The following is a 23980-nucleotide window of genomic DNA, read 5'->3' on the forward strand; positions in this document are numbered from 1 at the left end:
AGTACCCCTGCTGTAAATGATGCTGTGTGGAAAACCAGCTGTGGTTTGTGATTGAGGGTGAGTTTGGAGCTGACAAGAGGATCGTCCTGACGACCGTTTCCTTATATTTTTCTCATCGAAAAACTATACAAATAGCATTTAGATGATGTAAAAAAATAAATTAAAAAAAAGTGATAAAAATCCACTTTGTCACCTCCATTTTTGCGAGCTCACCTGCAAACAGCTGCAAACAACCTCTGCGGGCTGGCAGTGTTTACATCAGCACGTGTGCAGCTATGACGTAAACGAGTAAAACAATCACGGTTGCAGTGTCCACACGCACCCGGTGAAACCAACCCCGGCCGAAAACCCCACCCTGGACTCCGGTTTCAAAAAACCACGGTTTCAGGGTTCCAAAAGCGCGGTTGCATGTGGACAGGACATACAACCGGGAACATATGTTCACGGTTTCAAAAATACCCGGGCTCGTGTGGACTAGGCCTCACTGTGCTATCAAATAAAGCCAAAAAATATACTAAAAAAAAAACAAAACAAAAAAACTAACCGAAGAGATGCTCGATTAAGTGACTGAAACGGTTGTGAAAGCTCCAGGTATGAGAGCACATCAGTTGGGACAGATCTTTCTAGGAAAGGTATCGAGGATCTGCAGAGTGAAAATGCTGCTCTAAAACGTCACAACAAAGAACTGGAGAGGAAAATAAAAGCCCACATAAGTGAAATACTGGGCGAGTCTACCACTAAATAATATATCAAAATAACTATAAAGACAAAACGATATATTCATCGAAAATGGACCTATTAATGTGTGGGTAACGTAGATTCATCTGACACTGTGAACACAGCCATGGAGTAGATCGATGCCTTTTCAGACCAACACCCTTACATGTAGCACACAGTCTAACACTGAACCTGACAACTCTTTTGCATACACATGTTTTTGAGCCATCTCCCGCTGCTTTAGCATGAGTTGAGTGCAGATTTCATGTAGGACATGCTGCCTGTAAAATACATGTCATTTGGCCTGTGTTTGAATCCAATACCGCTCAGGAAAAGCTATGCACTGAATGTGGCACTGTTTTGTTGTCCAGACAACAAAATAGGCTGCTGTTAACTTGCACATTGCCATTTATCCCTGTACCTGGACAAGATACATACATGTACGTACTTATTGCCAGAGTTGAATATTTTGATGGGCACTTTATTTCCAAAACTGATGGAGGGCAACACAGGCAGTGGACAGTGCCATCAGGGCATCCAAGGTGTGGTGAGTATTGAGGATCTACGAGGAGGCCAATATCCTTGACAGCTAGTTCATGATGATTTACACCCTCTAATGTTAAAGGATAATTAGCGTTTTTTTTGTTTGGTTTTTTTTTTTTTTTTTACAATTTGGACCGTATAACGTCCAGATTGTAAAAAACTAATTGTAAAAAATGGTAAGACGTTTCACAAATATTCACAATATCCCCTCTAAAAAAAAAAACACATGAGTATAATTTATAGATTTTAAGATGCTGACTCATGCTGGCTTTGAGCTAACTTGGACAATATTTTGTGTAATGAGCCTTTTATAGATATTTGTCATTGGTGAAAACTAAATACGTTTGATAGAGAGAAAAAAAAAAGACAAATATTCTAGTTGTCCATTATAGTTGGTAACATGGTCAACATCAGGGCCGGCCCCTGGCATAAACACTCTATGCGGTTGTTTAGGGCCTCAGCCGTCAGGTGGGGCCACATGATCAGAAAGGTACTGGGGTTCAATTCAAGTCATTTTAACACTGAGGTCGGCGCGCGCGTTTACGCGACGGTCTTGATATGTTTTTGTTTATATTTCGGTCATTTTACGCCGTAGAAACGTGGTTTAACTGCTCCCGTGACCGAGGGACGGCTCTTATGGCGTCATATTTTAGTCATAAGTTGAGCGAGCGATAAAACACACACACGCGCAAATTATCTTATATCACACGCGCAGAGTTAACTGCCGCGCGCACCTTTTTAGTCCTTGCCCGCACGAATTCAACAACCGAGAACGTACAGGGAGATGCGAGCGAGTAAAAATACACAGCAAGAGCTTAAAAATGCATCGTGATGTGTATATTAAACTCTACAGCACGCGCACAAGGAGTTGCTTTGCGCGCACTGGGTTGTTGCAGCTCTCTCCCTCTGTGCGCTCTGCTCGCTGGAGTCACAGACTTTTGACAGTTTGGGGGCGGGACCAAGAGGCCAGCCTGGCCCTCTTATGATTGGTCACAACGGCAAACAGAAACACACCCCCACGTGGGTGCCTTTTCTGTTTTTTGCTGATGACAGCTTCCGCCACAGACAGGAAGTTGTGTGTCAGCGGCAAGTTGGAAGCCTGGTTGGAAGCAGAAGAAGAAGACGAAGATAAATTAAAATTAAAATTAAAACAATTAAAAAAGAAGAAGAAGAGGAAGAGGAGGAAGACACAAGACGGTAGCTACAATGGCGGTGACTCCTGAAGATTTGCATGTAAGTAGCCTAATAACGTTATTAATGGCATTGTTTAAAAACCGAGCAATTTACTTAACATTGATCTCCGATAACATAACAACAGCAAGGGATTAAGGGATGCTGTAATATCTGTAAAATAGACTGTTGCTATGAATAACATACCTTTTTTTTAATTGTCACCTATTTAAAACGCCAGCATATTTATGTATAAACCATTTTATAAGTAGGCCTAATCATAAAAAGAGTTATCGTAGTTCAGATGATTTTTTTTTTTTAATCCAATGTTAGCGGGCTATGTTTTATATAGTATAAATACTGCATGAATGGTGTCAGTGGTGATGGTCTAGTGGTTAAGCATCCTGTCAGTCATTCAGTTTTACATCATTGGACGCCGGTTCGTATCCCGGCCCAGACACCCTTGCTGCTCAAAGTCCTTAAGTAAGTTTATTGTTTAATGTTGCTACAATATAGTATGGTAATGATATAAGAGATGTGTTTTGAGTTGTAGCAACATTAAACAATAAACTTACTTGAGGACTTTGACCATTCATGGTGGCTGATCGTCTGTCTCCCGTTCAGTATCCTTGGGAAAGCGCCCCCTGGCTTTGACCCCCGGGTGTCATGCACCAATGTTATCATTATCATCATGGCGTATTTTTCATTATACCATTTTAATCACGTATGTTTACCCATCATCTCTTGTTAAACGTTTCAATAAGAGAATCCGCTGGGTACATAGATTAAAACATGTTTTTTAAAAAGTGTTGTTTTTTAAAGCTCTGAAGCTGTATTTAGGAATACGTTTTTCATGCAGGAACAAATACCCTCTAGATTTGATAGACAAACACTGTAGTCAAAATTTGTTTCTTAGAAAATTAAAACTAGTGGACATATGAATTTTAGATAATAACAGATTGAGTAAAAAAATACACTTTTATTGATTTGATTACTGTAAACATTTAGCAAGAAATATTTAAATGAATACATGTAACCAAGTTTCCTCTGGGTCTCCTGCATGTTCAGGTGAAAAATAAATTATTTGTGGAGTGGTCAGTATACATATACAGAATCCCTAATTCATTTTTCGAGAAAATCCCTGTTGTGAATTTTGTTTGTGTTTACATGGAATGGCCCTATAGGCAATGATTTCCTAACTTTTTCATGGCAAAGTCCCTTCTTTTTTTGTGATCATAAATATGTCTTATATTAATAGCATTTACTTGTTTTTTATATGAATTTTTTCTTTTCATCTGTCTTTGTTGTGTATGAAACGTTTTATGCAAACAAAGGTTCTAATTTTTCAATACAATCTTAATAAGTCCTGTTTTCCATGTCAACAGGGCACTCTCAGACGGGAGATGATCTCCAGGCTCATCACCAAATTGGAGTCAGCTCTTTCAAGAGCACCTCTGGACCTCGATTTCCTTCAATTCACATGTCGGCAAGAGCTGTATCTCTGGGAAGCACTGTCAAGACATGTAAATGTCCCCCCAGAAATTTCACAGGCCTTACAGGAAATCCTGAGGCTAGTAATGGACAGCATTGAAAATGCTGATCTTACCCGCAACACTGTTCAGACTGTAGCTGGGGAGATGGGTCAGCCCAGGTACATCATAGAAGAAGACAAACTGATGGAGCTGTTGGAGATAAATCTCTCTGTTAAGTGCATTGCTCAGTTACTTGGTGTTTCAGCCAGCACAGTCAATCGGCGGATGAGGGAATCTGGCCTCTCCGCTAGACAGAATTACAGCAACGTAACTGACGAGGAGCTAGATGATGCAGTCCAACAAATAAAAACCGAAATGCCAACAGCAGGGTATCGTATGGTTAAAGGGAGGCTGAAGTCAGTTGGAATGCATGTGCAGTGGAGGAGAGTGACTGCATCAATGCACCGAGTCGACTCACTTGGAATTCTTTCCAGACTGACGAGACTCGGCTGCATTGTGCGCAGAACCTACTCTGTGAGGGGGCCCCTTTCACTGTGGCATGTGGACACCAACCACAAACTGATCAGGTCAGTACTGTTGAAAAGATTGTTTCAGAAAATGTTTAAAGGGGACATATTATGCAAAACTCACTTTTTCATTGCTTTAGTATGTGTATTTGCGTATATCCAGAGTGCCTCCTCACCCCTTAAACATAAGTTTTGACAACTACGTGAACATTTTGTAAATTGCCATAGTCAGAAAATGTGTTTCTAAACAAGCCGTTTTAATTTTCACCCGGCTTATTACATCACAAGCCAGGTGATGTGAATATTCAAGCCCTCGCTCCCATGGTTACCTCAGCTACCAGAGCGAAGATTCTAAACCGACCGTTTAGAGCAGGGCTGTGAAACTGGTGGGTAGAGAACCAGCTGTGCTCAATTTTTTGGTTTTTCTGACCAAAGCATGTTACTAACATTACTCTTAGACATCAAGGTACCATGTCAAGAAGCAGAAATGAGCATAATATGTCCCCTTTAATATAATTATGCAGACACTGATAGCAGTCAAAGCACCAGTACATTGCCATAACATTTCCACAATAAAAATCCAGGTTAAAAGTAGTAATGTAGTGCTTTATTATGTTCCAACAGATACAACATTGTACTTTTTGGTGCAGTGGATGGCTACTCCAGAAAGGTAACATTTTATTTTTCATTTGACTGGGTCTTTTCATGAGTTGGCATTCACTGTGTAAGCAAAGTTGCCATAGGGTGTAAATCTAATAATTCCATATTGTATACAGATGGTTAACAAATGAAACAAAACACTGGAATTCTTAAGGAGGTTTAACAGCCAGGTTTTGTTGTAAAATGCATACTGTTTCCATCTGTTGACAAGGGAGAAAAATCTATTGCACAAGGGTATTATCTCAGTCCAAAGCTGTGTTCATCTTGTTTGATGATTAGGATAAACAAATGTATGATGCATTATTTGGTTTTTCTGTTTTTGATTTAACAATAAAAGTGAAAAACCAGTTGTTCTCTGGTTTTGGTTTACCTTATATTTCAACTACTGCTCACTACTACTCAACTATTTTATGTGTAAAATACATAAAAATATTATATATACATGTATGAAAACTGTTTTTATCATAACACAGGTGATGTGCTTGAATGCTGCAACAAATAACCGGGCATCCACAGCATTTTCTGCTTTCAAAACAGCCTGTGACATGCATGGCATACCCTCAAGGTAAGTGTTTTTGTTTTAAGCTGCAATGTACAGACACATTTGTAGTATTGTCAGAAAGAACTTCAGCATAGACTCTGGGATTTTAATGTTAAAGGTTTAATAACGTACTTTCTTATACTCTGCCACTCCTTGTGTTATCAGATTGTAACAGTCTTTGGTCATCTGTGTGTGTGCACTACAGGGTAAGAGGTGATCAGGGAGTGGAGAATGTGGAAATTGCCAGGTACATGTTTACCGTTCGTGGTACGGATCGTGGGAGCTTCATGTCAGGAAAAAGCGTCCACAATCAAAGGTCTTTTTAAATTTTGCACGCCAATACAAAAGCTAATAAATAATCTATAGTCTAGTCTATTGTGTGTAAATTTACAACATTTTGACATGTTATCAAATCCTTGAATTTTCTATTATGAGGTTGAAAGAATATTAATTTCCATATCCGTAGGATTGAGCGCTTGTGGCGTGATGTCAGGACGTGTGTGACTTCAAACTATTACCAGCAACTCCACGGCCTAGAGACTGATCATCTTCTTGATGTGTCCTCCAGAGGTACCGGTCATATAACTTCGGGCGAAAACAAAGATGGCACTAGTCGTTTTAGGAGTGGTCAATTTCAACAGGATTAGATTGGTTAACAAATGTCAGGGCTACTGTAATGGAATAATGGCTCATCGCAGATCATTTCTCATTTGAATTTACAAAATGGTTTAAAATTTCAGGAAAAGACATCATGGATGTATTTACAGAAGGCAACTTTATATGTAATGTAATACTTGTATGGTGTGTTTATGGTGTGCACTTGTAAACATAGTGACTTACTACTACCCTGTCCTCTACAGAAGATCTTTTTGCAGTCCATATGACCTTCCTTCCGAAACTGAGGGCAGACCTGGAGGCTTTTGTGGAAGCCTGGAACAACCACCCACTCAGAAGCGAAGGGAATAAAACTCCTGAACAGATTTGGCACGCAGGAATGATGCTTCGACCAGTTGACCAGCCGGAGAATCTTGAGGTTATTTTTTCCTTTTCAAATGACCTATTGCAACAAATGGAATACAGTTAGGTTTGTCGCTGAAGGCTCCACTCCGGAACCTCCCTGGATTGACAAGCGCATGCTATGTCACTCCAGAGAGTGCAATAACCCCCGGAGTGGAATGAAAGCACTGAGAAGATAATGGAGCCATTGAAGACTCTGAGACACTGAGAGGGTGGAAGCTGGGGTGGAGGAGGCAGGCTTTGACAGTGGCAGCTGTGTGCAGCGGTGTAGAAGGGGAGATCAGTGTGACAGCCTAGATTTAAATAGGCCGCCTATGGCTGGAGAATGAATGTGATTGGATAAAGACTAATGGGCTGGCTGTCAGCTGAGTACAGCTGGGGCTTGAGACTTCCGTGTCCTGCATGAATTTGCGCAAAGATTAATTTAATGTAGCATTGAAATGCTCCACTAGACAGTGATGTAATGTAATGAAGTACATTTACTTAAGCACTGCACTATTTCTTGTGCTTTTAATACTTAATACATTTATTACCAGAAAATTACTTTTGAGAGTTAGGTACATTTAATATCAGATAATTTAAGACTTTTACTCAAGTACTACTTATTTACTATAGTACTATTCAAATCTGAACATCTGATCATATCAGTTCATTGCATAGTTTTAAAAACCCCATTAATTATCTTCAGATAATATTTAAAGCCATAACTTTTGGGAAAACTGATTACATGAGATCCTGTAAATATGGAATGATGAAGTGGTGTGTTACTCTGTCTTGTTCAACTTTCAGGACATTCAAGAGCCGGACATCGACTGGGATGTAGCGGCTGATTACGGAGAAGATGTGGATGGTGTGCTCGTGGTCCCTGAATTTGATTGTCTATTGAACGAGCAGCAGCTAGCAGAGGTTCAGATGCTGATTGATGAAAATGAAGGCCACACTGACAGGAGAAATCTTTACCTCCTATGTCGGGAGTATGTATTTACTGCTTTGTCAAACACAGACTGAAATGGGAGTGCTAGTATGCCAACAAAAGCAGCTCAACTATACACAGATTTGATAGAAAACACTGGATTTTTATTTATTGTTTGGAACTGTTTAACATCAAAAGCCCCTTTAGAAATCTGAGTGTATTGGGGATATATAGTAATGGGCAAACTGTTTGAGGTTGTTACTGTTACATGTTAGTTAGTCCTGCTTTCTGACTTCATCATGGTTGTAGGCGCACAAGCAACTTTGCAGCCAGCAAACCAAATGTTGGCAAAACAAAAAAATCAACAACAATTACCCCAACAAGTGTTCAGAATGTTGATAAGCTGCTACTGTACATAGTTTATAGTTAACAAATGACAACTCAATTTTCACAAGTCAACCATGAGAGAACATTTCTATTGTAATCTATTCTAAAACTACTGGTGCAAGTAGAAACAACTTCAGGCAGATAGGGGGCCTTGGAATGCTAGCTTAGTGCCTGCTGAACCCAAAACCAAAATGGATTGCCGTAGTTAAGTGTTTTTCAAAATCGTGGTAGGTTCCTAAGTGTCGTGTAGGGAATGTAAGGCCAGCTGCACACGCATTAAGGGGCCGTGTCCACCAGACGCGTTTTCAGCGCTCTGAGCGCCCGCGACCAACGGCTGTGTCCACCAAACGCGCTTTAGGAGCGCGCTCTCTCTCTCTTAGAATGTTACTGTCACTAGGTTACAAAACGAGTCGTCTCTCATCCGAGCCGCCTAAACGCTACAACGTTTCTCTAACTCAGTTTGCATACAATGGACAGAAAGAAATTAATGACCGCATTAGTGGCAGCTTTAGACACGGACGCCGAGGTCCCTCCAAAACGCATGTGGATGCATACAATCAACCGTGCAAGAAAACAGCTGGGCGAATATCACCGGTTGGTGCAGGAGCTGCGCTTTGACGATGCGCGTTTCAAGGCATATTTCAGACTCAGCAAGGTCCAGTTTGAAGTTGTGCTGGAAAAAATCGGACCCTCCATCGCCAAAATGCAGACCAACTATAGGGAGACCATCACCCCTGCTGAGCGTCTCTGCATTTGTTTACGGTGAGTTGTCACAATTTAATAATGTAATAATGTAAACAACTGCCTTGAGCTACACAGCGGCCCGCTCCACGGTCTTGCTGCTTTTTTTTTTTTTTTTTTGAGGGAATAGAATAACTAGTAGGACGAAAGCAACCTCTGTAACTAATTAGGCTACTTTTGAAATAATGTGATTACCGTGATTCGTTTAAAAAGTTGTGTAATTTAATTAGGACACTTTTTCAACGTTATTTGCACAACACTGAATATATAACAGACATTACATCAAATAATAACAACTAAATATGGTCCAGGATGTCTAGCATTTTACAGATGATTTTATCCAAGCTACTCTGAATGATGTTGATGTAGGCTGCCTGTAGTCATTACAGTCTCACCATTTCAGTTTTTGATGTTATGTGGACTAATCCATATTTATATTTGACAGGTATCTTTCAACAGGAGACTCCTTCAGGACAATTGCCTTCAGCTACCGTGTGGGATTTTGTACTGTGGCCAGAATTGTGCGGAGTGTGTGTGAGGCAATCTGGAGCTGTTTAAGGGAGGAGTACATGCCTGTTCCTGGAGTTCAAGCCTGGAAAAAAATTGCATCCGATTATGAAAAGATGTGGTCATTCCCAATCTGCATTGGAGCAATAGACGGCAAACACGTAGTTATCCAGGCCCCTCCCTCCAGTGGCAGCCAGTACTGGAACTACAAAGGCAGTTTCTCTATTGTACTCCTGGCAGTAGTGGACGCCCACTATCGATTTATTGCAGTGGATGTGGGTGCCTATGGCAGGAGCAGTGATGGGGCATCCTAGCTACTTCTGCCTTTGGGAAGGCTCTGCGACATGGACACCTTGGCCTGCCAGACGACAAGGCATTACCGCAGGCAGACCATTTAGGACCCCTGCCACATGCTTTTGTCGCAGATGAGGCCTTTCCTCTTCGCCGCAACATTATGAGGCCCTACCCTGGACAGCATCTGCCAGCTGAGAAGAGAGTCTTCAATCTGCGGCTATCCCATGCTAGGCGTATGGTGGAGTGCACTTTCGGAATCCTAGCAACCCAGTGGAGGCTGTACAGGAGGGTGCTTGGGGTGTCGCCACAGGTAGCAGAGGAAGTAGTGAAGGCCACATGCATCCTCCACAATTTTCTGCGGTGGGATGTTGAATGCAATGACGTCCCCCACACACCAACTCCATCAGATCCCCAGGGTGCAGTCCAGGATATCCCCAGAGTCGGCAGCAACAACACATCGAGGGAGGCAGCTGCCATTAGAGAGAAATACACGATGTACTTCTCCTCTCCTAATGGCAGAGTACCGTGGCAGGATAAAGTGTTGTAAATAGAAGCCTACAGTTGATAGCCTACAACAGAACAACACAGGCTTCTTCTACATTCAAAAAGTATTTATTAATCAAAAATAACTATCCTACAATATAATTCTATGCCAATAAATAATAATTTAAATGTCTTTGATTGGTCTGATTGTGTGTGTGTGTGTTTACAAGAGTGTTTTAATTGTCAGTTTCGAATTCAAGTTGGAAGAGAATTTCTTGTATTTTCAAACGGGCTTGAGCTTTTTTTCGATTACTCAGCCTTCTCAATGATGGTGTGAGGGACAGCAGAAAGTGCTCATCCTCATCAGCTTCTCTGTGATTGTTTAGTGTATCAATTATGGTTTGTTGATAGGCAGTAAGTTTAGGACTGGGTGGCACTTGTCTCCCTCTCTTGGGGGCTGGTGGGGGTGCTGGTGGTTCAGTGTCTGGGGGGGGCAGTGTGTCATCCTCTTCTTCACTCTCAATCTGTGGAAACAAAACACACATTGTAAACAAAATGTTTTTTGTTGTTGTTGTTGTTGTTGGGGTTCTTTTTTGGTAACACTTTATTTTAAGGGGTCCTTGTTCCTGTGTATCTACCTAATTAATTACAGTGCAATTACCTATGTAACCGTATGTAATAACATGTACTTACATTGTAAATACATAGTGTATTTTGGTGTACTTACAGGTCCTTGTTACACTTGTAATAAGAAATGCCAAAGTGGCCTCTCTCTTGGCACAAGCCTTTCTTATTACAAGTGTAACAAGGACCTGTAAGTACACCAAAATACACTATGTATTTACAATGTAAGTACATGTTATTACATACGGTTACATAGGTAATTACACTGTAATTAATTAGGTAGATACACAGGAACAAGGACCCCTTAAAATAAAGTGTTACCTTTTTTTTCTAACATTTTTCCAGTCAAATAACCTGACTTTTTAATTTCCAATTCTGGCACCTAGGCCAACAATGTAAACTGAGAGTTAAAAAGAAAAAAGAAAAAAGACATAGGCTAAAAAGAATAACAAGAACACACACAAATAATAATTTTAATAATATATATATTACATTATAATAATATAATAATAACTGACCTCTGCCTGACTCTGAGGAGAGATCATTGGCCTTAAGAGAGACATCACCTCCTCTGACACCTCAGGCTCAGACTCCATAAAAGATGACGCTCCTGGCTGACTGTAGTTACTGCTAGTAGGCCTTTCTTTTAAATGCGGCTCAAGAAAGCTAAGTACTGTCAGGTATTTCCACTTTTTTTTATATTCTTTAGCGGACCCGCTCTTCTTCTCCAGCTCACTGCGCCTCTCTTTTGCATATCTGTCTCTGAGATACTTCCACTTCTTTCTGCACTCTTGTTCTGCACAGATTTACAAGAAAAGGTAAACCTAAACTGATCGACAGTATATTAAAAACACAGTTGATTACACTACCGACTGCATAGAACGTTGGTCACTATGTAACGGAGACTACCGGCAGCAGCGTATACGTTATACAGAGGTAGATAAACAACAACAAAATAAAAATACCTTCTATTCTGACAGATGTGGCCACATTCCTCCATGCCTTCGCCTTCGCCGTCTGATCATGGTATTGTTTCATGGACAGATTATAAATGACCGGGTTGTCAGCGACGGCCAAAATAATCCGCTCCATCTCGTCCGCTGCCATCTCTCCGGTTGTGTTGCTAGGTAACGAGCGCGGCGCTGTTCTAAAAGTTGAACAGATTTCAACTCTGAGCGCTCTGAGCGCTGCGGCAAAAAAAGAAAGAGCTCAGAGCGCTTTTTCCGCGGAGGGCGCTGAGCGCTGTGAGCGCCCAACTCAATAGGGTTTGAATGTAAAGTAGACGCCCAGAGCGCTAAAAACGCGTCTGGTGGACACGGCCCCTAACAATGGGGTAACAAAGGCTATGTTCCCCATAGTGGGAGTTGCAGTCATGGTCAAAGTTAACCACTATCTTGAATGCCTCCCTTTCGGATTCAATCAGTGGAATGTGTGCATGACCCGTGACCACTGGAAGAAGCTCCGGACTGATAGATGCTTCTCCCTGCCAGTTGTTCCGGGCACATCTGGCAGGTGATTTCTTTGACCTGAAGGGCTTCCCTCTTCTTGGTTGTCTGCTTTGCTCTCCTTTTCTTTGTTGTCTGGTTTGCTCTCCTCTTCTTGGTTGTCTGCTTCTTCTTATAGAGACAAATACAAATAAGTCATTTCCGGGGCGGTGCGTGGCGCAGTGGGTAGAGCGGCCGCCCCATGTAGAGGCTACAGTCCTCGCCACAGGCGTCCCCGGTTCGAATCCCGCGTCGGGCAGACCTTTCCTGCGTGTCATTCCCCCTCTCTCTGCCTCCCCATTTCCTGTCTATCTCTACTGTCATCACTATCAAATAAAGGCAAAAAGCTGAAAAATATACTTTAAAAAAATAAAATAAATAAGTCATTTCCAACATTTCAGTTGGCACAATGCCTTTAATCATAAAAACGGCAGGGTTACCAAGCTATGAGATAGTCCTAAGTGTGCACATTGCATATAGAGTTTGACAGAATACACTTGTATAAACCTAAAACTAGGGGGAAAGCTATAAAAATACAAACTGAATAAAATAGGTTTTAAAAAAGTGCATATACGGTTATTGAAAAGAGTGATAGACAAAAGTTATCCAAAAAATGATTTTATGCAATGTGAATTCTTCAATGTGAAGAAATGTAACTTTGTAATCTTTTGCAATACTAACAAGTCTTACCCTAAAGATCAAGCTAAATTATACATTAATGGAATAGAAATGACCCAAGTCAAAACTACCAAATTCCTCGGAATATTAGTTGATGAAAGACTTGATTGGACAAATCACATAGACCTTGTTTGCAAGAGATTAACAAAGATGATGGGCATCCTAAGAAAAGTGTGCCCATTTATACATCCTTCTGCTCATTTAACGTTATATTATAGTTTTTTTATTTCCTTATTTGAACTACTGTAACATGGTCTGGGCAGCTACATCTCCTACACATCTCAAGAAATTATGTACTATTCAGAAGAGATTCATAAGATTCATCTCACATTCAAATAGATATGCTCCATCAGCACCACTATTCACTAAGTATTCTCTTCTACCAATTCACAAATTGAATAACTATCAGATTTGTTTGTTTGTTCACAAGTTTATTTACAGGAACCAAGATCTCCCTGTCACTTTTCAAAATTTCTTTACCTTCACTCATAATGTACATTCCCACCGCACTAGACACAGTAATAATCTTACTCCCCTTTACCCGCACATCACACCATCAGTTTAATATGACTTACAGAGGTCCTATGTTTTGGAATGGACTACCTTCTTCATTAAGATCCATTTCTTCTTATTCACTTTTTAAAAAGCAGTTAAAAATACATGTCAACTTCTCTTGAATTTCCCACTCTTTCCTCTCTCTCTTTCTCTCTCTTCATATCCCACATCCTTACTCTGTCCTTTTATGAGTTTAATTAATTAATTTTTTGTATATTATCTCTATTGTCTTTATTTGTTACCGAATCACTTTGCACTTTATCTCTTTATTTTTTTCTCATTTCTGTTTTCTTTTGCTCATATAACATTGACTATGTATGCACTTTATCTCCTTTTTATGTTTATTTGTTAGCCATTGAAATTTGTCTTGTTGTAATTTGTTATAGGGGTGGAGGGGACAGCTCTCCATTCCGACACCCCTCCACTTCGACACCCCGCTGTTCCGAAATAGCCCCACTTCGAAACACCGCTACTCCGACACCCCCTCCTCCCCCCCGCAGCTGTCCAAGGTGCTGAACCGCGTGACGTTGTTTACATTCTGCTTTGTGGCTTGTCTGTGAAACGTGCGCTGCTCAGGGACTGGGCAGATCTGTCCCACTTGCTTTCTCCCAGACTCCGTTGTTGGAGATCTCCCACACAGTAATAGAAATACACTTTTTTTCTTTTCCCCCCCACCTCCTCCGCTCGAGCGCGGCTGAAGCCGGCTTGAGCTCACAGGGGCGCGAGGCTGCAGCCGCCGCTCGCACTGACAGCTGACTGAGGGAGATGCTTTGGTTGGGTTTAGGCAATGAAGAAAGGAGTTGGTTAAGTTTAGTAAAAAAGACCAGGTAGAGGCTAGACAGGCTAGAAGCATAATGAACGTTATATGTCATTATTATGAAGTATTTGCTTGTTTTGCAGTTAATTATGCACATGATCCGTTTGACCCCAAAAAGGAAAAAAGGATCAATGCGCACTGGGGGTTTCCCCCAATAGCCTTTTCGGAGTAGCGGGGTCTTTAGAAAAAATAGAAAACCCCGCTATTACGATGAATGGAAGTCTATTGTCGGAAAGGCGGGGCTTCGGAAAGGCGGGGTGTAACCAGGGGTGGAACCTATGTACAAGCCAACCGGCTTCGTTCCCTCCTTGCACCATTGAAATTTGTGTGCTAAATAAATAAACTCTAAACTCTATGCAGTTTATTACCTCTGTCCTCCAGCTTTTGCAGGAAATCCTGCAGGAAGTTGATAACTTTCACCTCCCGCTGCCTTCTCACAGACCCTTCCTCACTGAAATCAGGAGATAGAGCACGCACAAGGAAGCCTGAATCCACCTAAATTAATGAGACAAATTAAAAAGAGAAACAACATGGTAAATCCTTAAGAGGGAAGAATTACACATGTTCGGGTCACAGGTGCAGTGAGGTTTGCACATTGCAGATTTACATGTATACTTGATTGTATGTTGCTGCCTGTGGTGTTCTTTTAACACCAATACCAGAAGGTGGCTGTAAGTAAAATGTGGAATAAGCAATAAGAGAAAATCAATGTGCTGACTATTTTAATTAAAGAAATATTCATTCATATTACTGACTTCCTGTATAAGGCCGGGAACAAAGAGCTGCTGGCACATCTGGTGGTGGTGTGCCAAAACCTCATCTAATCCATAGAGCCTTAACCCCTCACGTAGCTGGTTCAGTATCGGGATCAGCCTCACCAGTCCATGCAAAGCGATGGCACTAATAAATATTAAGAAAAAATGACTGTATTTACTCAGAGTAAAAATGTTAACACTGAAGCATTTTGTGACAAATATTTAAATATTGTGTTAACATACTGTATGATGGCCTTTTTGCGGTCAACCTTTATTGGCCCTGTGTAGCCACATGCCACAATTGCATCTGATAGTTCCATCAGTGCTTCGATCTCTGCATTTTCAACCTGGAAGTACAAACTCAACCATGTTACTGACAAAGTAGAAAAACATTTTCTGATAAATTTAACATGACATGGAAAAGTTATGCATCTATAAAACTGTTTCAAATACCTCTTTCTTCAGGTTTTTAATGTCCGGAGCAGTTGCTTCATCAGGCACACCATTGTTGTCCATCTCCCCATGACACAAGAAATGATAGGACCATCTTGTGAGAAAGTTTGGTGCAGGACCCCCCTGCACCAAACTAGTAGCCAGAATCTCCCCACATGTCCTTATTGACAATGACACAAACAATTTAGATCAACATGACATTACTGTAATCTTGTGTATTATTTCTACTCGATTTCATAATAAAACTGTATTTTTGACACACACATACTATAGCACATACTTGAACTTGTTGTCCTGGAAGTCTAATATACTGTATTTAGGGTTTTTACCCATTTCACCATTTCCTTCAAAGAAATGTGTCTCGATTCTACGCACCATTTCTGTAATGACAAATAAATCTGATTCTGTCAAATGCAAGATATTCTTCACATTGGTCATTTATTAAATTTGCATTGCATTACTTCTTTTAGCCTTGATGGGAAGACATACCAGTAAGAACCTCTTTACGAAGAGCGCCTTGGTCAATTCCATATTCTCCAATGAAAGAAACCACAAGCCGATTCTTTGGGGAGGCTTGTTTTTGCCTGGACCACTGTTTCATCCCCCTTTGATACAGGTCCTCCCTTGTAACATTGATGTTGAATGTCTTGGACTGGTCAACTTTCTTTTCAAGTGACATCAGGATGACTGATACACTACACAACCATATCAAGACAATATTATTGACAATTCAGGTCCACAAGCACAAGCCAAGACAAGCATCAGGTCACATAACAAACTCAATACTACTGCATACCTGTTGTAGTGGTCATGGGTGTCCTCACAGATATTTGCATACCTTTCATTTGTGTCCCTGTAAATATATAATAGCATTTTCAATTTCTTTAAAAGCATAACCTGAATCTATCAGTTGTCAAAATTTAAAACAGTCTTAGGTAAATTTAAGTAGTTTAAAATAGATAGGCCTATATGGTGATTATGGAGTGCAATAAATGAAAGTTAACGGAGTCAACTTAAGTTCAGGAGCAGGACCACGTCTGACCACTCCCACATCACCTGCCAGCCTACTTCAGCCGTGCCTCCTCTCTCTCACTCTGTTAGCCAGTGAACCATCACGAGTGGTCAGTGCTCCACGCTCGGCTTCCCTCGCGTTCCGCAGAGTATAGTTAAGTAGCTACGTAAAGTCTCGTTACCTCGTCTAGTCGCCCGCCATGGACGCCGACGAACTCCATCTCCACGGCTCCGACAGCGACCTCTACGACGGCCTGTTCCAGGCCAGCCTTTCCCCTTCCGCGGGGCGCCGCTCCGACTCGGACCGGGACTGTCCGTCCCAGCGGTCGCGCCCGCGTTCAGTCGTCAGCGTCCCCCGCCACGTGGCCTCCCCCACCGTGGTTCCCCCGACTCCCGTCGGGTCTCCTGCCTCGTCTTCACCGGCACCGGGGCCCGCGGACCGCGCTCGGCAGCGGCGTGGCCGCCCTCTTTCCCCTCACTCAGGCCGCTCCCGGTGCCCCGTCCCCGGGCTTCTCCCTCGACGCAGCGCGTCTCCTCCGCCACGCCGGCTTCGGTGTCCTCGGCCGGCAACTCCCGTCCGTGATTGGACCATGGCTCGGCTGCGCCGCTTCCTGAAGACGAAGGGCGTCCCTTTCCACCGCAGCGACAACAAGTCCAGGCTGTCTCACCTCCGCAGCTCCTTCCCCCACTCCGGGGCATCGCCGGCTGGTCCCGCGCTTTCTGCTGCCGCGCCGGAGCCGGCCGCCGTCGGGCCCGACGCCACGGAGCTGCAACCGCCCAGCGGTCAGGTAGTATCACCCCCCGTGCCTGCTCCCCCCGTGTCTGTCCTCTCCCAGGCCATTACGGCTCTCCTCTCATCCCTGTGTTCGCAGGCTGCACAAAACCCCCTTGCACTTGCATCCCTTCACCCTGACATCCTTTCCTCTTCCCTTCCTTCAGCCGCTCTCAGCGGCTCTGCACCCGTGCTTCCTTCGTCCGCCGCTGCCCGTTCCCCGGCCGTCCAGGGCGCCCCGCTGGATAATCAGGTGGGCTGTCCTCCTCCTCCTCTCTTTCCCGCTGGTCTCTCCTGCAACCCTTCCCTACCCCTCCCCCCCCCCTCCCCTTACCCATCACCCAAATGTGTTTTTATCCTCTGCTGTTGCTCCACCCGGTCCTCCGGCCTTGTCTCTCCAACCATCCGTCCCTCCCCCTCCCCTTCCCCCTCACCCGAGTGTGCACCTGCCCTCAGCCGTTAGCCACCCCCAGGCGGCTCCGGCAGCGTCCCTTCATCCATCCTTCCTCCCCCTCCCTCCGCACCCCCCCCCCCCTCTCTCTACAGCGTTCCCGCCATCCACCGGTACCTACTCCCTAGCTTCAGCGGCGCCGGCCGTCCAGCCGGCCTCCTCCGTCGCCCGCCCCTCCCCGGTCTCTGCTGCGTTGCGCAACCAGATCTTGTCCGGTAACTACATAGATTTGGCCATGTTGCTCCACCCTTCCACCGTCGATGCTAGCCTCCCTAGGGAGGTGCAGACCGGCGCCGGTCCCGCGCCGGTCCGTCACGCTCACCCTTCTCGGTCCCGGGATCTGACGCCGGTCGAGTTCGCTTTTTCGCTCTACCGCGACGTGCTTTGTTCGGCGTTCCCGTCCCGCAGGGCCGAGCTTGACGATTACCTCTCCATCATCCTTGACATCGCCCTCCGGTTCGGGGGCACGGGGTTCTACGCGTACCACGTGCAGTTCGCTAACCAAGCCGCCGGCCGCATCCAACAGTTTAATCAGGGCACTTACTGGGGTTCTCTCGACTCCGAACTGTACTGCCGCATCTTCGCTGCCCGCACCTCCCTTTCCTGTGAACTGTGCGGGGCCCCCTCGCACCCGGCTTCTTTGTGCACCATGAGCGGTGCTCCACCCCGTCCCCGCGCATCTTTGTCACGGAGCCTCGCGGGCCCCGACCGTCTGTCTCCCGCCGCGCCTCCGCCTCCAATCATGCCCAGACCTCTGATCCAGCGCCCCGGCGTCCTCGTTCCCGTGCCCAAAGGGGTCGACAAAAGGGGGAGACCGATCCTTTACCAGGCGGGACGGATGGTCTGCAACAATTTTAACCACCTAGGTTGCTCTCTCTCCAGCTGCCGCCTTCTCCACGTCTGCTCCTTCTGCGGCGGCGCCCACGCCAGGTCCTCCTGCCCGCACAACCCGACCACGTCCGCCGATTGACTAGCACGGCACCTCGGCACGCCCGTTAAGGTACAGGCTCTCACCGAGGCTTTGCAATCTCACCCTGACAGGGACTTCGTAACTTTCCTCCTCGACGGTTTCACTCACGGCTTTCACCCCGGCATCGACGTTCTCCCCGACGCTTCCCATATCAGTCTCAACCTTCGGTCTGCTCTCGCGGAGCCTGCCACCGTGGATTCCTTGCTGGCTAAGGAAGTTAGCGAGGGCTTCATGATCGGTCCTTTCATCGTTCCGCCCTTTCCCGTGTTCCGGGTCAGCCCCTTGGGCGTGGCTACTCGAAAGTATTCAGGGAAGAAGCGACTTATCATCGACCTTTCCTCTCCGCACGGTTCGCAGGTGCCCAGCATCAACAGCGTCATCCCCCAGCCCGACTTCTCCATGCAGTACGCCACCATCGGCCACGCCATGTCTCTCATCCGCCTGGCGGGCCGCGGCGCCTGGCTCGCCAAGGCCGATATCACGAGTGCGTTTAAGGTCCTTCCTATCCATCCTGACTTCTGGCGCTTCTTCGGCGTGCGCTGGAGGGGCGCTTACTATTTCTCCGTTCGCCTCACTTTCGGCTGCAGAAGCAGCCCTCGGATCTTCGACTCTCTTTCAGAAGCGCTCTGCTGGATCTTGACCAACAACTTCAAACTCCCGTACATTCTCCATCTTCTTGATGACTTTCTCGTCGTCAGTCCTCCGGCTTCTCCGCCCATGTTTGGGCTCTCCACCCTCGTCCGCGCCTTCTCGGAGCTCGGCGTGCCTCTTTCCGAGGAGAAGACATCGGGGCCCGCCACCTCCATCGAGTTCCTCGGCATTACCCTGGACTCCGTCTCCTTCCAGGCGTCTCTGCCCCAGGAGAAGGTGCAGCGCATCACCTTACTCCTCTCTAACTATCTCCTCGCAGTCAGGTGCACCAAACGCCAGCTGTTGGCTCTTCTGGGTCATCTCAACTACGCCATCCGTATCTTCCCCCAGGCGAAGTCTTTTCTCTCTCATCTCCTCTCGAAGGCTGCGGCCGTCCCCTCCTTGCACGACAGGGTCGTCTTGGACGACGCCTGCAAGATGGAAATGCAAGTGTGGCGGCATTTCTTGTCATCCTGGAACGGCATCTCTTTTTTCTACGACGACTTCCTGACGTACCCGGAAGACATCCAGCTCTTCACGGACGCCGCACCCTCCGTGGGTTTCGGCGGCTACTACGGGGGAAGGTGGTTTGCCTCACCCTGGCCTCCCGAGTTCTCCGCTCTTGACTCCGGCTCGCGGTCACCCTCGTCTGCCCTCCACGAGCTCTATCCCGTCGTCATCGCGGCCATTCTTTGGGGGCACGAATGGGCTAGAAGATCTATTCTCATATACACCGACAACACAGCAGTGGTCGAGATCATTAACAAAGGCCGATCTCAGTCTCTAACAATCATGCCGTTCCTGCGCAGACTCACTTTGATCTCAGCTCAGCATCAGTTCATTCTCAGGGCAGTTCATATCCCCGGTTACAGCAATGATATAGCTGACGCTTTGTCTCGTTTCCGCTTTCAGAGATTCAGGCTTGCGGCCCCCGGTTCAGATCTTCACCCAACGCCAGTCCCACCGTTTTCAGCAACAATCTTCAGCTGAGTCCGCAGCTAATGCTTCTCTCACAAGCCTCCCGCGAAGCAATCATCAACAGCGTCTCACCGAGTACTCTGTCCACCTACATGACCGGCTGGAATTGCTTCAAAGCCTATCACACCTCACTGCAACTACCTTTCCCATCCCTGGACGTCGTATCCATATGCAACTTCATCACGCACGTACACAGCAGTCGGAACATCCAGACCGCCACCATTCACACTTATCTATCAGGAATTAATTTCCTGATCAAACTCATATCCGGTCTCCACTGCCCCGCAATCACGCATCCCCACGTAACCATGTTGCTCAAAGGTTTAAAGAAGCAAGATCCAGTCGGTCCCACGAGGCGCTTGCCTCTCACCTCCGATTTACTCACCCGCTGCATCCACACCCTCCGTTCCGGGTACTTATCTCCCGCCATCGATTCCACACTGGAATCCATGTTCCTGCTCGCCTTCTTCGGCTTCCTCCGGTGCTCCGAATTCGCCCCTACCACGTCCGTTTTCCGTCCTTCCCAACATCCCCGGCTAGCAGACCTCGTCATCCACACCTCCGACTCCCTAATCTACACTCTCCGTAGAAGTAAAACCGATCAACTCCAAGTTTCCTATCCCATCTACATCTTCCGCCTCAATTCTTATCTCAGCCCATACGAACCACTGACCAAATATATTAGCTCCAGGTTCGCGTCACAGGCATCCCCTCACGATCCACTCTTCCTCACCGAAAACGGGAAGATGGCCACTCGGTTCTGGTTCCAAAAACACCTCCAACAAGTCCTACGCACTTCCGGCATAACTTCGGAGCACTACTCTCCTCACTCATTTCGTATCGGCGCGGCATCCACGGCTTCCAGCCGAGGACTCTCCGACCACACCATACAGATCCTAGGACGATGGTCTTCCCAAGCCTACCACACCTACATCCGCAGCAACCTGAGCGATTTGCATCAAGCACACTCGCGATTGTGTCTCACTTCTTCGTGACTCTTTGGGGGTTAACCTCGGCCCAGGCGCACGAACCGCCGGAGACGGTACCCCCACACAGAGTCTCCACCGCTTGGGCGACGACGTCTCAAGTGCAACCTATGTTTACATTTATCATTTTGTTAATAAAACTTTGAAATTTAACCCTCGTGTGTCAGCGTGGTCCTTAGCTAGTGAAATGAAAGTTAACGGAGTCAACTTAAGTTCAGGAGCAGGACCACGTCTGACCACTCCCACATCACCTGCCAGCCTACTTAAGCCGTGCCTCCTCTCTCTCACTCTGTTAGCCAGTGAACCATCACCCCTCCCTCCCTCCCTTTCTCTAACCCTCTTCTCTTGTTTCAGGTCAACTCAGCATCTCTCTCTCATCCCATGTCTACTCAGTATCCCTCTCTCATTCCAGGTCCAGGGGGGTTAACCTCGGCCCAGGCGCACGAACCGCCGGAGACGGTACCCCCACACAGAGTCTCCACCGCTTGGGCGACGACGTCTCAAGTGCAACCTATGTTTACATTTATCATTTTGTTAATAAAACTTTGAAATTTAACCCTCGTGTGTCAGCGTGGTCCTTAGCTAGTGAATGAGGCTCTTATTGGAGAAGTAGGAGGAGGAGAAGAGGAATAAGGAGCAGAAGGGAAAGTGAATGAGGAGATGAGATTAGGAGGAGGAGTGAAAGTAATGAGGAGAGGGGGAAAGAAATGAGTAGAAGAAGATTGAGGAGAAAAGTGAAATGAAGAGAAAGAGGAGAGTATGAGAAGAGAACTGAGAAGAGGTGAGATGAAGAGAAGAGGGGAAGAGAGAGACAGGGAGAGAAAAGAATTGAGAAGAGGTAAGGAGAGAGGAAGAGAAGAGATACAATAGCCAAAAACATTTATATATTAAAAACATTTGCCAAGAACATTCTGTTAATACCAAGCCTGGAAACAAGTCATCTAATTGCACACTTTTATATGAATTTTATAACCATTGGAACCCTGTAACAAAAAACTAAAATTATTGTTTCAAAAATTAATTTGAAATAGTTTTTACCTCTCCCCACAGACACTGGCATGTATAAGAATGTCATCCTTTGCAAATAGCTCACAACACACTGGACAAGCAACCTATGAAGATAAGAAATAACTTACAGTACCTATTTAAAAAACAAAAAAGGACATGAAGGAAACATTGCAATGCTGTTTCAGAGGTATGATACAACATTGTGGTCTTTGATGAGTCTTGATCTTGTCACTGCTGGTTAATTATTTCTTAAATACCAAGGTTTTACATGCGCTTGATTACCTGACTTGTTGTGTACGCCAAGAAAATGTAAGAACTTTTGAACCCTAACTCTAGCCTATGGATGAGAAGGTAGGCATTTTGAGGAGGGTTTAGACACAGCTGAAGTGTAAGTAACATTTATTTATTATAAGTAAGTTAAGTAAAAAGTAAAGTAAAAATAGAAATATGTACATAGGGAGTGTTTTACTTTCTGTAAAATGAGTAGTATTTCATGTTTGGTGCTTGGTGGTTGCACATATTGTAATTGTACAATCCAGGCAGACCAAAGTGGTCAAAAATAGCTTTTCACGATTGCAGGGGTATACAACACAAAAAATAAAGGATAGAAAATTCACCTATAGAATAAATGCAATAACATATTTTATTTCAAATGAAACAGAGGACCTTTGTTTTTGCACTGCAGTCTGCTCACCTCGCTCTCCAAATATGCTGGCTGCACATCAGTGGACACCTGTAAAATGTCATTGGGTCATAAACATCATATCTCAGAAACTGTCCACCTATAGAATGAAACAGAAATCATTTGATTAAGCACTGCAGTCTGCTCACCTTCTGCTCCAAACATGATGACTGCACATCACTGGACACCTGTAGGACATGATTGGGTCATTAATATCATACATTTCTGGTAATTAAATCATAAATCTCTGTCTCAATAATATGAAATACTATATATGACCTCCATCCTGAGTAAGATTTGTCTTGATAGCTTACCGCAACCTCAGCATCCTCAGCATCCAAGTTGATGATGTCATCATCACATTTGGTCTATAAAAGTAAACATAAGGCAGAGGAATTACAAAGTGCATTAATAGCATGTTTGGTAAGCTTACATGGTCCCACCATCCACTTGTTGGTGTGGAATTTAAGAGATTACATGCTGACAACACCAACAAGTACAATGAAAAGAGAGAAAGAACATAAATATGTTATAGTCTCTTGTGAGCAAGCTATACCTCATCATTGCCTTTAGGCTGGGTGCATGTCTCAATGTGGAGGCTGAGGAGCTGCAGGGGCACACACTCCTGGCATGATACACAGCGGGCTTTTGGCATGGCCTGAAACTCTGGAGCCGTGAAGGGTAGGTGAGTAATATCCAGTGTGTGTTGGATGGGCATTATGTACAGGCAGCTCTTGCCTCCCCAGGTCTTCACAAGATTGGCCCCTGTGTATCCTGCCTCTTCAGGCGACACAAGGTTAAGCCTTCGTTGACCTGAGCCTCCTATTTGGGTGTAAATATTAAACAACTATTTCTGTTCACTGTCAACGCCCTGCTTAAACAATCACACTTTTCAAAAATCAATATGTTTTCTTCACTTAGAAAAAAGGTCAAGTTTTATCTTTTGGATTTTACCCATGGCTTTGTGAAGCATCCAGGCCCCCTCCAGATCGCACATCTTTGGATACGTTTCACAAAGAATGTTTGTAATCTGTGGATGTAAGTAAGATGAGCAAGTATTTATCATAGCAATGAGCACAAGATAAATCTGTTTATTATGCTTAATGGCAGCATTCCTAGATTAAATGAAATGGTTTTGTTACTGGATATTCTGT

The 23980-nt window shown here is 44.7% G+C and overlaps 1 protein-coding gene and 2 long non-coding RNA genes across 3 annotated transcripts; 1 reads left to right on the forward strand and 2 right to left on the reverse strand.

The window, feature by feature from the left end:
- Positions 1–2466: 2466 nt before the first annotated feature.
- LOC146982237 (uncharacterized) lies at positions 2467–10036 on the forward strand. The gene is made up of 7 exons (XM_085785482.1): positions 2467–2493; positions 3816–4489; positions 5054–5099; positions 5563–5654; positions 5836–5946; positions 6097–6200; positions 9621–10036. Exons 1-7 carry the CDS (start codon positions 2467–2469, stop codon positions 10034–10036), a joined length of 1470 nt encoding a protein of 489 aa, XP_085641608.1.
- Positions 10037–14502: 4466 nt separating this feature from the next.
- Positions 14503–15684, reverse strand: LOC146982238 (uncharacterized). The gene is made up of 5 exons (XR_015036336.1): positions 15625–15684; positions 15339–15498; positions 15129–15232; positions 14886–15030; positions 14503–14625 (listed from the first exon to the last, which is right to left on the reverse strand). It is a non-coding gene; the product is annotated as an uncharacterized LOC146982238 (long non-coding RNA).
- A 450-nt stretch (positions 15685–16134) lies between these two features.
- On the reverse strand, positions 16135–23477 carry LOC146982239 (uncharacterized). The gene is made up of 6 exons (XR_015036335.1): positions 23383–23477; positions 23141–23194; positions 22976–23014; positions 22839–22877; positions 22175–22248; positions 16135–16191 (listed from the first exon to the last, which is right to left on the reverse strand). It is a non-coding gene; the product is annotated as an uncharacterized LOC146982239 (long non-coding RNA).
- Positions 23478–23980: the final 503 nt, after the last annotated feature.

Source organism: Trachurus japonicus, chromosome 8 (assembly GCF_045865225.1).
Source record: "Trachurus japonicus isolate A0001 chromosome 8, Traja_1.0".
NCBI lineage: Eukaryota > Metazoa > Chordata > Actinopteri > Carangiformes > Carangidae > Trachurus > Trachurus japonicus.

Coding starts and splice junctions, on each gene's coding strand:
- LOC146982237 (XM_085785482.1), top strand. CDS start 2,467: ATGGCGGTGACTCCTGAAGATTTGCAT. Junction 4,490..5,053: donor ACCAACCACAAACTGATCAG/GTCAGTACTGTT, acceptor ATGTTCCAACAG/ATACAACATTGTACTTTTTG. Junction 5,655..5,835: donor ATGCATGGCATACCCTCAAG/GTAAGTGTTTTT, acceptor TGTGCACTACAG/GGTAAGAGGTGATCAGGGAG.